General features: G+C 37.4%; 1 protein-coding gene across 3 annotated transcripts in view; it reads left to right on the top strand.

Moving 5' to 3' along the window:
* The window catches only part of ATP2B1 (ATPase plasma membrane Ca2+ transporting 1), a 63,201-nt gene extending 49,444 nt beyond the window's left edge, over positions 1-13,757 (top strand). For 2 of the 3 annotated variants that reach the window (XM_083859936.1, XM_083859935.1), the window contains exons 16-22: positions 1,308-1,499; positions 1,702-1,915; positions 2,047-2,258; positions 4,115-4,222; positions 6,071-6,253; positions 6,562-6,648; positions 10,826-13,757. In XM_083859936.1, the coding sequence (XP_083716062.1) occupies positions 1,308-1,499; positions 1,702-1,915; positions 2,047-2,258; positions 4,115-4,222; positions 6,071-6,253; positions 6,562-6,648; positions 10,826-11,137 (1,308 nt within the window). In that variant the 3' untranslated portion in view covers positions 11,138-13,757. The remainder of the gene's footprint in view (positions 1-1,307; positions 1,500-1,701; positions 1,916-2,046; positions 2,259-4,114; positions 4,223-6,070; positions 6,254-6,561; positions 6,649-10,825) is intronic. The other variant, XM_083859937.1, reaches the window with a different exon arrangement.
* The last annotated feature ends 1,865 nt before the right edge of the window (positions 13,758-15,622 follow it).

Consider the following 15,622-nt stretch of genomic DNA (forward strand, 5'->3'; position numbering starts at 1 on the left):
TAGATTACGTGGCTTTCTCAGCTACCCTTTTGTGTGCCTGCCAAACAATGTCTTGGCTTTTAAGTGCTTATACTGCATAGACTCATACCTTAAGTATGTGGGTTTCAGCTTTCTTTCAAGACACAGAGTAAGACGGAGTCCTCAAGCTTCCTTTTGCCACAGAATTCCTCCTCAATCTTTATTGTGAGAGGTATGCTTTGATCATGGGAGATCACTATGGTCTTAAAACTATTGAAGAGAAAGAAAAAAAATGAAGACCACACTCTTCCTATATCACATGCAGAAGAAGAAACACTGAGATTCTACTCCTGAGAGAAAAAATGAGAGATTTCACATAATAGCTTTTTTCAAAAATGTAACTTAAAAATTTGACAGCTATGTTTAAAATGTTTTCTAGACTGTAACAGTCTTGTCATAACAAGTATCTTTGTTCTCCTATGGTACAGCTGCTGTAGTTGCCACTGTCAGGGGCAGATTTGTTTATCTGTTTTGAATATTTCCTGCAGTTGCTTCCTCTGTTCATCTGTGTAAGGATCTCTCTTTTCTAACTGCCTTCCTAAATAGTGCTTAAAATATATCCTATGATATCTGAAGGTACCTTGTAAGGTGTACACATAGCTGTGCAGGTGACTCATTTCCTTGACAAAATAATAAATCAAGAATAAGGATCATTAAATTTGCTATTGAGTTAATGGGTTTGGAATGCCAAAAGAAAAAGACAGGTTTTTGCAGTAGGTGTCCTCAGGCATCATTACACAAAATGCAGCTGTTTGGGTACTGTAGGAGACTAGAGGTGCTTAAAATTTAAGAATGTCATGTTGCTTTGCAATGCATATGCAATGACATTGCATATTCTACTGTTCAATGCTAATGCCCTTCTGCAAAAGGTTTTTGGTAATGTTTATCATCCTACTGTGTCGCAAGCACATGTGTTGTTTGCTGCTGGAATCCATACAACAAAATAACTAGAACAGAGCTTGAACTGTAGCAGTGCACCATCTGGTGGCCTTCGGCTTGAACAGGGTTCAGTAACATTTCTTTGGAGAATGTAACGTGTCTTTACTGTCAGCTCTCAAATTTATATTAAGGTCTTTATTTTAAAGAGAGCATTACTTGGTTTTCATTTTCCCAAGCTTGAGCAGAACTTTCAAGTAGAACTTGTTCCAATAGGCCGTTTGATGCTTACATTAAAGGAGTCCTTCAGACACAGTGCATCCAAGTGAATGCTGACCAAAGACATAATAGCTTTTGTCATAAAAAGTCAGTGCATGCTGTTATATTTAATAATGTTTTTCTTTTTCTATCAGGGTATTGCTGGAACAGACGTAGCTAAAGAAGCTTCTGATATTATCCTTACAGACGACAACTTCACCAGTATTGTTAAAGCAGTTATGTGGGGACGAAATGTCTATGACAGCATCTCCAAATTTCTTCAGTTCCAGCTTACTGTCAATGTAGTAGCAGTAATTGTTGCTTTTACAGGAGCATGCATAACACAAGTAGGTACCAGTGGGGGATTGTTTCAGCTAATAAAGATTGAAAAAGTCATGATTGATCAATTCTTGAGTTCAAACTTTCACTTAAATAGTAGTCCAAAGAACATAATGCTCTTCAGAACATGCCAATATTGATATGATAAATGTCTTTAATAGCTGTAATTTCTGCACTTCAATTGGAGGCTTTATGTATCTATCTTTATAGGATTCTCCACTTAAAGCCGTGCAGATGCTGTGGGTAAATCTCATAATGGACACATTAGCTTCTCTTGCCCTGGCAACAGAACCACCCACTGAAGCTCTTCTGTTGCGGAAGCCTTATGGTAGAAACAAACCTTTGATTTCTCGTACAATGATGAAGAACATTTTGGGTCATGCATTCTACCAGCTTGTAGTGGTCTTCACTCTCCTGTTTGCTGGTAAGAATACTGAGGCTTTACAAAGTTATTCTGAATGTTGTGTAGATGTGTGTTTTTAAAGCTACTTTTTTTGCTGTAGTGTGTGTGTAAAGACACTAATTAAGCTGTTCATAAATGCCTTTTATATACAGGTGAGAAAATTTTTGATATCGATAGTGGAAGAAATGCACCCCTGCATGCTCCTCCTTCAGAGCATTACACTATAGTATTTAATACATTTGTGATGATGCAGCTTTTTAATGAAATTAATGCCCGAAAGATTCATGGTGAAAGAAATGTTTTTGAAGGAATCTTTAACAACGCTATCTTCTGTTCTATTGTGCTGGGGACATTTGTTGTTCAGGTAAGTAGGTTTTTGGAGGGTGAATGGGGAAATGCATTTAGTGCACTGATGTACTTGCTTACCTTGGAAATGCCAATCAACTACTGCTACAAATCTAATTTCTGTAATGTGGAAAACCTTCAGGGTCAAGCACATAGTAAATTGTTAGTTCAGCGTGATGGAGTTTTCAGGTAAGACCTCTTTGAAATTGGTAATGCTGGGATGGTGTATTTGTAGTTACCTTTTGAATTTTCTAGTTCTTCAGTTTTATCTTAGTGTTCTAGTCTCTTGGCAAAATATGAAGAAGTTATACCTGTCATCTATCCATTCACCCCTTGCCCCTAAATCTTATAATATCCGCCTGTGTATCTGAATCAGAGTCCATTTAAACAGTTATAGAAAAGGTACAACTTCTTTTATTTTCTTAATGAGATTAGGACATGAATGAACTTTAGAAATTTAAATATCAGTTTTTACCTTACTAGTGCAGGAATCCGTACATAAACCTACTGGTATATATTGTAGAGGTGCTGTTTTAAGTGAAAAAACACTGATGTTTAGGGGCCTTCTGTTGGGGCACAGAGGGGAATTCATAAAAGCTAATTATTTAACTCAGTACATGCTACCAAAGGAAATAAAATGATTTTCAGTTGATTGGGTTCACATGCTGGTGTTGAGAAAAACCAATTTAAAATTGAATCTACAGAAAAGAATTTACAAGAAATATTTTCACCCTCTGAATAGCCTTCACTTTAATTAGTCAGAAGAAATAACAAATCAGTATAATACTTAATTACAGAACCCATTTTCATTTTGGATCAGGTTATTTGGGATATATAACCTATATATTAAGCTTCTCCTTAGGCTTGATAATTCATGAAGTTGATGGCAGTCATACCAGTTCAAGCATTGGAAATTTATGCACCTCTGCTTCACGTTAAGTCAGGGACCTTACTTTCTTAGGTTTAGATTTTTATAGATGACACTTTTTCAGAAAGCTGCTCTTATTTTTAGGGTTACATGCAGCAGGTTGACGGTTGTGCAACAAAGCCAAACATTTAAAAATTACTCCTGACTGCTGCTGTTCCCTTTATAAATTTGGCAGACTGAATGACGTCTCAACTCCTGGTTTGTCATCTCAGTATTTTACTCTGAGTTAATAACAGAAGATACACTTTTCTTTTTCAGCTGTCAGGAGTCCTACTTAATGGTCAATACTGTCACCTTTTCATGCCTGCCCTGCTACTTTGAATTGTTGATTGTCCAGGGCAGACTTTAAAGTATATAATTCCTATGCAGAGATACTTTGCTCATTAGGGCCCATACAGCTTGTTGTAACAGCTAAGGCAGTAGGAGCTCATTTACTTTAGCTTTTGAGATCTCTGCCCCCTTCCCCCAAGATTTACTACATGTGATTTGTCTGATATTTAACACTGATGTGATACATAGTAATAGCCTGTAGAATTATTTCATGTCTTACGGATCTATGAATTCTATTAATACAAGTTTATGAATCTTGGACTTGGTTCCAAGTTGTGTGTTCATAGCAAAAGTAATCACTGTACATTTGTAGCATCAAATACATGCTGTAATCATGAAATTAGGGGAAAAAAACTACAAGCAAATTTGAGGAGTCAACAAGTTTTTATGAGTGTGACATTTGAAGAATAAATGGGTAGTTCTTGAAATACTGAAAAGCAGAAGAATATGGCTTAAGTTTGGAAACTTGCTCAAACTGCTGAGACCGTGAAAGAATATGCTTAATAAGATGGGACATCCCATGTTCTCTTGCAGAGCTGTCTGTTGTGATCTTAAAGCATTAGGGATTTTCTAGTAACAGGTCACCGATACATGTTTAATTATGTTTTCCTTCACAGATAATTATTGTGCAGTTTGGTGGAAAGCCTTTCAGTTGCTCAGAACTCTCAGTTGAACAGTGGCTGTGGTCCATTTTCCTGGGCATGGGCACACTACTTTGGGGCCAGGTAAACTAGGAATTTTCAAAATGCCAAATATCTACTTGCAACAGTGTACTTTAAATGGAAAAAAAAAAAAGAACCCACTGTCTTTAGCATTCAGATCTTTCAAGTGGACTATATGAATATATAGAGACTAAAAATAAATATTAATTAAAATTTATTTGTTCAGTAGCTAGAAAGTTCTTAGTTGAATATTCCTTCCTCAGAGTGGGTCAATTATTTACATTTCATAACTAGATGCTGTGGCTGATTTCTTTAGCAATTTTTAGCTAGAAGCAGCTGTAGTTACCTTTTAAATATGAAATTATATCTTCAGCCAGATATGAGCACCAGAAAATTTGGTAAGAATACAAGATGCAATGAACCTGCTAATGTTAAAATATATTTAACTTGGTGCTTAATAGTTTTCTTGAAAAATCAGAATTGCTAAACTTGACAGTATTTTCTTGTTTTAAAAACTTCCTGGAATAGCAAGAAATGCAGCAAAACTCAAACCAATTTTCTCTTTAATCTTCATTTGCAGAATTGTGACATAATTGAAAAGTCTTCCTACCTATTTAACCATTACATTTGGACTTTTATTTCCTTTCCCCTCCCCCCAGAGTGTCATTACTATTGCATGCACAACAGTGCTTGTAAGCAGCAAGCTTATTTACGTGAAACTTTAGAGCTACAGAGTTTTCTATTATTTAATGACATAGTTGTCTAAACTTTTCATACCACATGAAGAGTTTTCCATTACAGTTTCTTTCCTTCCATTAGAGTAAAAGACACTTCATGTTTCACCATAAAATTGGTAGGATGAATTTTAGTTGCAAATACATACATAGACATATATTCTGGTAGTGACTAAGCTTTTTAACAAGGTTCTCTGGAAAATTAATTATTTAAAAAAAAATCAAATAGAGTCACTCTGAGGTTTAAAAGTATCCTAGAAGAGAATTGAGATGGGTTGAAATACCTTTGACCCAATGTGTCTTGCAAGGGCAAAGCTTTCCTGCTGCAGTTCATGCTGTTCTAGCATCTCATTAAAGTCAAAGAGCTTTAATTTTCTGAGAATAATAGAAACTGAAGTGTGAGCTGGGAGCATTCATAGTAGCAGTTTCAGCATAAAGAGCTGTTTATCTTGCTTTTGGAGCAGACTTTTTTCCTCTGCAGCTGCAGAAATGGTCTTCTAGGTTTATGATGGTCAAGGAAAGCAATCTTGGAATTGATCTGGATCTGCTAGATATAATGTACTAAAAGATGACTCCCATTAACCACATGTTGCTTTTGTTTAATTTAAGATATATAAACTGCTATACACCAAATAGCAAAGTAACAGTTTGAGATACATACAATTTCAGAAACGTCACTGACCTTGCAAATGGATCGGTATCTCCCAGGTCACAAATGAATGAATGTGTCTTCTGTATTTCTGAATTAATTCTGGTTACTTTAGGTGATGGAGATCCCACTTGAGGTGACACATCATGCTCATCAAACTGATGAAACTCTAAAAGATCTAGATACAAGTACAATCTACAGGATTAATGGCTTTTGTAGCTTCAGTACTGCTTCTTCCTGGCATTGTCAAGTAATGTTAATGTGGAATTCTTTGTCCCTGGCAAGGCTGTTTTGTAGTCCAAGTTTATTTTCGCACCTTGGTTGAGGTAGTAAGTATACTCACAGCTTTGCAGCTATTCAGCTGGAGTGATTGTTTTGCATTAATGCGCTCATCCAGTCTGTGTAATTTAGTTTTTTCAGCTTTGCTAATTGTATGCAGGATATCTGTTAAACCGTAAGACTGCTATTACTCTATTTTTGTTGTTTAAAAAAGAATAATCCTGATTTATATATTTCATCCACTGTTAGTTGATTTCAACAATTCCAACCAGCCGACTGAAATTCCTCAAAGAAGCTGGTCATGGAACACAAAAGGAAGAGATTCCCGAAGAAGAACTAGCAGAAGATGTAGAGGAAATTGATCATGCTGAGAGAGAATTGCGTCGTGGTCAGATCTTGTGGTTTAGGGGCCTAAACAGGATACAAACTCAGGTATGGTCTTGAAAAAGGTAGGATGCAGTGGGTGTTATGAGGGAAATCTCTCCATTTTTGACTAAGGTGGCTGTTCTAACTGGTATGACTGAGACTATCAAAAGGGGGTATGGATGGATGGATGTGTAATCCTTCAGGGTCCTCTTATTTTCTTCAGCTTTAAATGCAACTCTTGCCTGTGTATCTGCTCTGTTTTTAAAAAGTGCCTTTTTTTCTTTACTTTTTGTGTGTTGTAGATGGGATGGTCCTTTCTCTTGTTCTCTCTCTCTCTTGCTGAGCAAGCTGTCACAATCTCTGATTCCTTGCAGATGGATGTAGTGAATGCTTTCCAGAGTGGAAGTACCATTCAGGGGGCTCTAAGGCGGCAACCCTCCATCGCCAGCCAGCACCATGATGTAACAAATATTTCTACCCCTACACATGTAGTGTTTTCCTCTACTACTGCTTCTACTACTGTGGGGTGTGAGTGTGTGTTCCTAAAGTGCATGAAATTAACATTTCCTAATTCACGTACCTAACGTTTCTCATTTTCTCCTTAGTACTTAAAAATCATCGTTCAGGCTTTTATAGAGCTCTTCCACAAAGTGGAGTCCTCAAGACTTTTTTTTCTTAGAGGGCTGAGAACAGGTGGAACAGTTTCAACAAAAGACTTTATTGCGAAAGCTGTGAGCCTGCACATCCTGTGCCTTCATCCATTCGTGTACAGAGGAATTTTAAGATAAAAAGGGAAAACTGTTGTAAATTTTCGAGTATATGCCTCTTAGGGTGACTTGCATTGAATAAGTGAATTAACTGTATAATCATGGACCCAGGACAACAAAAACAGATCTCTTGCACTTCAGCACAAACAGTATTTAAGTATGCAAACTGATTTGGAAGCAAACGGTATGTTGGAGATATGAATGTAGTTAGAACATGGAGCACTAAATACATTTTCTTTGTAGCCTGTAAGGAACTTTATGAATCTCCGCTTTCATTGGATGTTATTTACTGAATAACAATTTTTTCAACATCAGGATTCAGGTGGCGAAACAAGGCTTCTAAAATGCATACAAGTGAGAAGAATATGAATTAGCTAATATAAAAAGGAAAAAAGTTTTAAGCATTAAATGGCAAATCTTTCATTCAAATCCGAAGGGTTCTTTTTTCCTCTCTAGGTTCTTCGGTGAGCAGTTAATAAGCCATCAGTGAAAGTGAAGTTTGTCTCACCTCAATTCTACCCTCTCTATATTATGCTCTTAAGTGGCATTTCAGTTTCAGCCTTCTTCTCTGTAGAGGCTGGAGATGTATTTACTCTTGGATTTAGGCCTAAGCTCTGGCACCAGAAGATGCATAGTAGTTGTAGTCAAATAGTGATAGCAAATATTTTTGTTCAGAGTTTTACATCTTAAAACATGTTTAACTTTCTTTAACTTCCTAGAGACGGGTTCAATAATTGTTTTTTTTAAATAACTCTGAGAGGGCTTCTTCTCCCCCTTCCCTTCCCTGCTTAAACTTTCAGATTACCAGATGGATGAAGACCCTTAATTTCAGGAGCTGTCTTAAGTGAAATGGTCTCTTCAGAATTTTTTTTTTTAATTAAATTATTTTTTATTTTTGGACTTGGCCAGAATTCGTGTGTGAGCTTGAACAAGTATTGACCCCTGTATTTGTTCTCCAGTGGCGAGACAAGTATTTCTCTACCTTGCAGTTGTACTGAGAAGCTCAGCGCAGAAATTTGCATGCCTCAAGAACACAAAATGAAAAGTAGATTTAACACTTAAAGATGCACAGGATTGCATCTCCTAGTTAAAATGCTAATTAGTAACCTGTATCCCTAACTACACTCCAGAACATTAATTAGACATTCAGAATTCTCTAGAGAGCAATGTCATTCCATGCTGCTATTTGAGCAGAATCTACTGGGCACTGCAGCATCTCATTGCATCAAATGACCAATGCAGATACAGAGCTACCATTGCAGAGAGCTAGTTCTTTATCCTAACTATTACAGCCTCCTGCTACACCCTCTAGAAGAAAAACTTTTGAGAACTAATGTAGATTAATAGGAAGCACATGTGCTATTGTCTCTTTTTTGGAGCAGCCTGTTGAAAAATAATTCCTATGAAGCAAGGTTGCAACCCTTAAGCAGCCATCTGGTTAGGAAGATTTGGAGTGCCAACTGCATTCCTTGCTATTCTGGTACTAATACGAGGAAGGCCTGATGACAGTATGAATTACACTTAACAAATTGTCTTGTTTGCACCTCACTTACATGATTTATTTATAGTTATCCCTCTAGTTTAATTAAGTGGTTGAAAATAGAGCCTTCAAAACACTAGATTTTCCCTTTTAAAGTGCTGAAAGTTTGATTCCTGTCTTTGTGGCTGGATTCTAAGGGTCCTGGGCTTGCTGTAGTGTCTAGTCCAGTTGTGTCGTATGCATTCTGCGTGGGAACCAAGCCTTTATTGTGGGTATGCATATAATCTGTGATAATTGCAGCTGTCCTCTTAAACCAGAATTGTTTTTCATTGCTGCTGATGTTCTAAATTCTCATCTGTAAGTAATGAAAAACAGTCCCATGAGACATTCATATTTTATTTTGCCACATAAATGGCACAGTGGGATGCATCATGACAAATAAAGTCATTGCAAACTTCCAGTCTGGCATTGTCACTGCTAATTTTCTTGGTAAGTGCCAAGACAGTTGGGGCAGCTGGCTGGACTTGTTTAAACCTTGTATAACACGCCAACTCCCTGACAGCGTCCACAATTTTTTCCAAGCAATGAACAGTAAAGTACTAGCTCCGGTTGTAATCTTTGCTCTAGCACATTCACTCTCTTTTCTGTCCTCCCCTTACTGGTAGTTATATCCTCCCCCTTGACTGTGTGCCCCATCCCTGTCTCTTATCCCCTTATTCCCTGTGCCCTCTTCCCTTGCCTCCATGGTTAATTGGGCTCAGCATGTACCTGTAGTATAAAAATGGAGACATGATCGCTTTGGAGTAAAATTCTTTGTGCAAATGCTCTAAGGGAGCAGAGGTGGGGAAACAATACTAAGAACACAGTTGAGACATAAGACTTTCTCATGTGCAATGGTTCTATCTAACCAATTTGATTTAACACATTGCATTTTGGGGAGCTCTTCTCTGTTTACAGTGAACTTCCCTGGTATATCTTAGCTGTTTTGAAGTCTCTGCTCTTGTACTGCTTGACCTTCCAGCTTCATTCCTTCACCTGGAAGTCACTTTATTTTTTCCTGCTGAAGAACTCTGGAAGCACTAGTCATGATGTATTTCTCAGCTTGAAACAAGTCATCTTGGATGCGCTTTAAAAAGCTTTAAATTTAACTTGCTGTTTGTAACAGCAAGTTCTTATTTACTGTAGAGTTGCTCTGCGGCTTACTATTAAACACTATTTCACACTGCTTTGCTGGAGACTTGCTCAGGGTAGAGATGTTCAGAATCGAGTCAACACCAGGGGAAACTATCTCAGGGAAAAGCGTTGGATAAATGAGTCAATAACTTCTGCCTCACCTTACTTGTTTTATCAGTTCAAGAATGAATCCTGATTTTCTCTAGTTGGTCGGGGAAACGTGGGGCATGGGAGAAGGGGGGTGTGGGCAGCTGGTTTCATCATTCAAATAGTTCGGAAAGCTTAAATTCAAGTCAGCTTGGACATGCACAGTTTGCAAAACAAAGCTGTACTTTCTTTTGTATCTAATTTTACTATGAAAAGTTTATGAATTCTGTTAGCTTAGCTTTCTGGGTCAAAAAATATTAAACAACAAAAAGACATAAAACAGTCCTCAGCCTGGAAATTGTGTCCATGAATTCAATGTAAATTGAAGACTCGCGCAAATGCTGATCATCCTGCTTTTTCTCATACCTGATGCTACTTAAGTAGCCTCTTCAAAGTTACAACCTGTCCTGGCTACTAAACTGTACGATACAGTATCCAATTTCCTAGTTCTGGTCTTAAGTTTCCAAAGCACTGTTCACTAAGGAGCTTTAGCGTGGTAAATGGCTATATACTCGAATATTTACAGCTGTTACAGCGGTATCCTTTTTTGCATGACTTTGTAAATGTTCATTCATTGTGACATTGGCTTACACTTGCTTGGCTTTTTCTCATAGTCAGTTGACATCCTAATTCCTAGCATGAGAATTAGTGACCCTTTTATCCCCTAACTTATTTTCAGCCTCTCCCCTCCTTCCCTCCCTCCAATCTCACCCAAATATTCAAGAAAACACTCATTGATATTTATTTAATTTTTTGAATAAGTAAATATTTGTTGGCTTCACTTCTGAAAAACGCTTAGCCCATGTTAAGTAATTAAACAATTCTAGTGCCATGTCTGAATTTTAGGGCCCTTCAGCTTTTTGCACTACTTTCACAAGTTTTATTCCTACTGTGTAGACTGGCAGTGCTCTACTGAAACGCTCTTCATTTTTTACAGTTTATTGCAAGTTCCACTGCATCATACAAGTTTGATTCACTCATGTCTAGCTGTTTGTGGATTCAAGCTCATAAGAACCATGCCATTATCAATAAACCTGCAGTATTTTAACAATATTTTTTCTTTGTTTACAGATCCGAGTGGTGAATGCATTTCGTAGCTCCTTGTACGAGGGGCTAGAGAAACCTGAGACACGAAGTTCAATTCACAATTTTATGACGCATCCTGAGTTTAGAATAGAAGACTCCGAGCCTCATATTCCCCTTATTGATGATACTGATGCTGAAGATGATGCTCCAACAAAACGCAACTCTAGTCCCCCTCCCTCTCCTAATAGAAATAACAATGCGGTTGACAGTGGAATTCACCTTACAACAGACAAGAACAAGTCTGCTACCTCTTCATCCCCAGGGAGCCCACTACATAGTTTGGAAACATCACTCTGATTGTAAGCTGAATGTTAACACACTAGCTGCATTGTAAAGAAATTGAAACTGGGTCTCTTCACACATTATGATGGACAAGATGATATTCTTGTCTTGGACTTCAACAGAAGAAACACTTGTACGAATGTAGATTTATTTTTTTAAAAAAAGCTTTCTGCCAGACTGGAGGGTGCTTTTCTGGGGGTGGGAGTAATAATGAACTCTGACAGATAAACAGTAACTCAGCATAAGTGACCTGTGGATCATCTGTTGTACTAAGAATGGTCCTGAAGAGTGTGTTAGCAGAGCTTTAGTTTATCATGATCCTTTTCTGAGGGGAAAGCTGGGAAGGGCAAGGAGGCCCTGGATCATTGAATTGATACTTTAATTTCTGCTGTTGGCTGTTAATAATTTGGATTATTTATGTTTATAAATGATACAGATCTGTTTACAAGGTTTGTAGATACTTTTTTGTTCCTGTTCATAGATGGGAAGCTTCCTTATAAATGATGCAGAGAAGACAAAAAAACAAAACAAAACAAAACAAAAAAAAAAACCAAAAAAACTAGTCCTTCAAATACTGCTGTATTTTCAGGAAAAGGGTGTTTCTATTGAAACTGTACTAAATTTTGCCTGCAATTTACCTTGTTAAATATTGTAGATAAATTGCTACTACTAATAGCCAAATAGATAACACTAATGCTTTGTAAAAACATGAGCAGTGGTGTTCTAATGAAGTTATGGCCTCTGTCCTAATTAGTTTCTTAAATACATTTACTACTTAATGGTTTTGAAACAACTGTTTAATTTTTAAAAATTTTGAGAAACTTAATGAATAACTTTTGTTCAGAACTTAGTAGGATTGTTTAATGCAGGACATCAATACGTGATGGAACTTGCTTGAAATATTTCTGTTATCTCGGGCAAAATGGATTAAATCAAAATACATCAGAATCTTAGTCCTTTGTTTTTGTCTAATCATGTTAGTTTAGTGCTGTCTTGGTGAACTGTGAGTGGAACTGTGATTTTTTTTCTAATCTATAGAATCCTTCATGCAGCATGAGGGCTGTTGGCATTTTGAAAGGTTGTTAGTGGGTAGCATACATGTTCTCCTTTTTGTTTTTGAAACTTGTTTGTAAACATGAATAAATCTGCCCTTTTGTTAAAATAAAATTGCAGCAATGGTTTCTTACAGATTTTTTTTTCTCAGCTCCTTGACTGGAAATACAGAAAGTACTCTTCTGTGTTACTGCTTACCTTTAAACTGCAATTTCAAGATGGTAACAGCCCCAGTCCAAATAGCTCTTTGGGTAAATGGAATCATGGTGGCTGCCTCCAGAATGAATGTAAGTTAAGGTACTCAAAAGTCTTCACTGAGTCAAAAGGCTACTTCTGGGGAATTCATAGATCTGCCTGAAATTGTGAGACTTACTGTGAGTACCATGTAATGAATGTATCTCTGACTGCTTAAGTGAGGGAGTCTGAGAACTGGCATAAAGCACAGGTGAAATGCACCAGAACTGATCGACTAGAGATTAAAGAAGTTATGGTCTGCCTCTGCTGTATTTTTCAGACAGCGAAGGATGGTGAAACAGTACTTAGTCTGGCACTTGCTCATGTTTTCTAGGTCCAATACCACTTAAAAGAGCAACAGAAGACATGAGTTGTAAGATTTTTGTTTTCCAGCTCTGTATTCTTTAGAATAGCAAACAAATGTTTTTTGTCAAGTAATCCAGAATTATGGACAATTTTTAAAGTGGTCTATTCAAAGGACTGCATGAATTAAGTTGTTAATGAGGAAGGAAATAATACTACAGCTAACTGAAGAAATGAGCAGGTTGGGAAACTCAAGCACATCTTTCCTTTGTGGTGGGGTACATGCATGCTTGGGGTTGTCCTTTAGTGGATATTGTTCAACCTGTGGCACTGTATCCCACTGTCAACCACTCCTGAATTCCATCTTTTCTATTGTACTTCAGTAAATACACTGAATTCTAGGCAAGGGGGTTGAGGGTGGGGGTTTGCACTTGACACTTTGTATAGTAATTTCTCCCACATGTTTCTAGCACTTTTCTTACATCATAGTTCTTAACTAGAGCGCTTGGTGGGGGGGGATCAGTTTTTATGTAAGCTATTTTCTCTTTACTACAAAAGTCAGATAAGCATTGGCTTAAAATAAAGGGAGTTTTCTTTACCTGTGAAGTACACTGCCATGTGGAAAAGTATCTTCGTTTAACTTCATTAATGAGTAATGATTTGACTTCATTTCAAAACAGGCTTTATTTTCCCCTCTTCTCTAGGTGTGATCATGACTGCATGTTATCTTTTTTGGAATAAAATCTACACTTAAGCCTTTTGTGGGGAGTGGGAGGGTGAATGTAGGCTTTGTACATCGCTGGTCCCTCTTGATTCTGTTAACATCAGTGTGCTGTTATTACAGGAAACTTCCTTACAGAAATAAGGAAGAGTTGTTTAAGAGGGGGTGGGGTATGCTTTCTTTGTGATCTCAAGAAATCATAACATTGCCTAGATTATGAAATGGTTTTCACTAAACTCATGAGGCCTTCACTGCCTTTCTGGTTGTAAGGTTTACTTGTCTTTCTTCTTGTAACTGAAATAAATAAAAGTGCTGTTCATCTCAGTCTGTATGGGGACTGAAATTCTTGAATGTCAGTAAAGTACTGATTTAAACCTGAAATGCACACCAACCAATTCTATAAAACAGCTCTTGCTGCAATTTCACTCATTCACTTTTAAGAGGTCATGGTTGGGCAATAGTGACTTTAGACATAAACTAGACTGACTACTATTTGGAGTGGCTTCAAATGTGGTTTCCTGGGTGGGATGTCTGTGTAGTTGTGAATATGTTAGGACAATACCTCATCTTGGCTCTGAAGGAGGGCTGAAAATACAAGGGGACTCATTTTTTTCTACATTGGCCTTAACAGGAAGAGGAAAACACTGTATCATGGAGTAGTCTGGAGAGAATAATGGAGACAAATGCGTCAATGCTAAATGAGTGGGTAAATGCAGGGGTCTGTAGCAAGGACAAGCAGCCCCAAAAAAATTAAATAACATACTTGGAGGCTTTCTTAGAATAACAGCAAATTTTCCAATGTGTTTTGAATTAAGCAAGCAAATAAAATATTCGTGAAAGGATAACTTGTGCATATTGAGTGTTGGAAAGTGATTCCAAAGGTCTGATAAGTTCAATTTCTACTGCTAGTAGTTCTAGCCTCTGCAGAGCTCTAGAATAATCCAGATCATAGTAAGTATTACATAAATTTAAGTAGAATATTTTAATGTCTGTACTACTTTTCTAATGCAAATACTTGATTTTAAGGAGCTGCTGCTTTTTTCTACCCGCACCCTCTTCCCCAGCAGTGCATCTCTTCTGATCTTACAGATTTGAAGCCCTCACTGAAGTACCTTAACTTTCTGGATGAGCCTGGCCAGCATGAAGGGTCCCAATCCAATTTATCTCCAGACTGATTAGACCTGCTTATTCAGGACCATGTCATGAGAAATTCTGGGCCAGAATAAAGAGCCTTATAGCTGTTCCTGCCAATCTTCTCTCCTGAACTGTATATAGAAATACCTAACCACCTTTCTTAGGAGGTTGCAGCATCCACCAAGGACATAGGATTTAGTGTCTAAAACAAGCGTCCTACAAAGTACTACTTGTCCTTTGTGCTCAGAGATGAGGGTCTGCTGAGAAAATGATGGGCTGGGCTTAGATAACTGAAAAAAAGACAGCATGTAAAAGGTAGCTCACTAGATAGTGACTTTTACTACTGTTATGTATACCAAGCGTAGAGTTTTCTGCAAAATCTATACAATTATCATTTTGAAAAGGGTTCCTTGACTTGCCCCAAATAGAAGATGGTGGGAGTTTAAACTTGAAAAAATAACTAACAGGAGTATTTTTAGGAATTAACAGCTTTTGGTGGAAGTGTACATTCTGGAAATTGGAACATCATCTCGCATTCTAGTGTAAAGATAGGTGTCAATACAAACCTGAAGCAGCAGTTGCTCACTAAAAAGGAAATATGCATTCTGTATCCCTTTGAGCCCTTGCAAACATAGTAGCATCTAACTATTCTGAACATCTTCATCTGCTTTCCTAGTCTGCCTCTCTTGCAGGGCATGAAGCTGAATGATGATGAAAGACTTGTAAGTATGATCATACAGAAAACTTCTATGTCTTCCTCCTTGGCAAAGGCACAGTCTTGGATTCACTCTATGGCAACTGCTCAGGCACAGAATGAATACTGGCTTTTCCTGTTTTAAAGCTTTCAGTCTCTTGTAGAGAATCAGGGTGTACAGTTCAAATGCTTTGTGTGAAAATCCTCCCAAAGCTTTTGATTTAAGATACAGTAAAAAACACAAAACCATTCTACAAATAAACCCCAGAAGATATTCGTTATCTTTGAAAATTTAAGTTTTACAGGATAAATACAGGATTTAATTTGACTTTCTCAGTTTTCCACAAGTTGGTTGTTGCTC

Source organism: Zosterops lateralis (assembly GCF_965231275.1).
Source record: "Zosterops lateralis genome assembly, chromosome: 4".
In the NCBI taxonomy this organism is placed as follows: Eukaryota; Metazoa; Chordata; class Aves; order Passeriformes; family Zosteropidae; genus Zosterops; species Zosterops lateralis.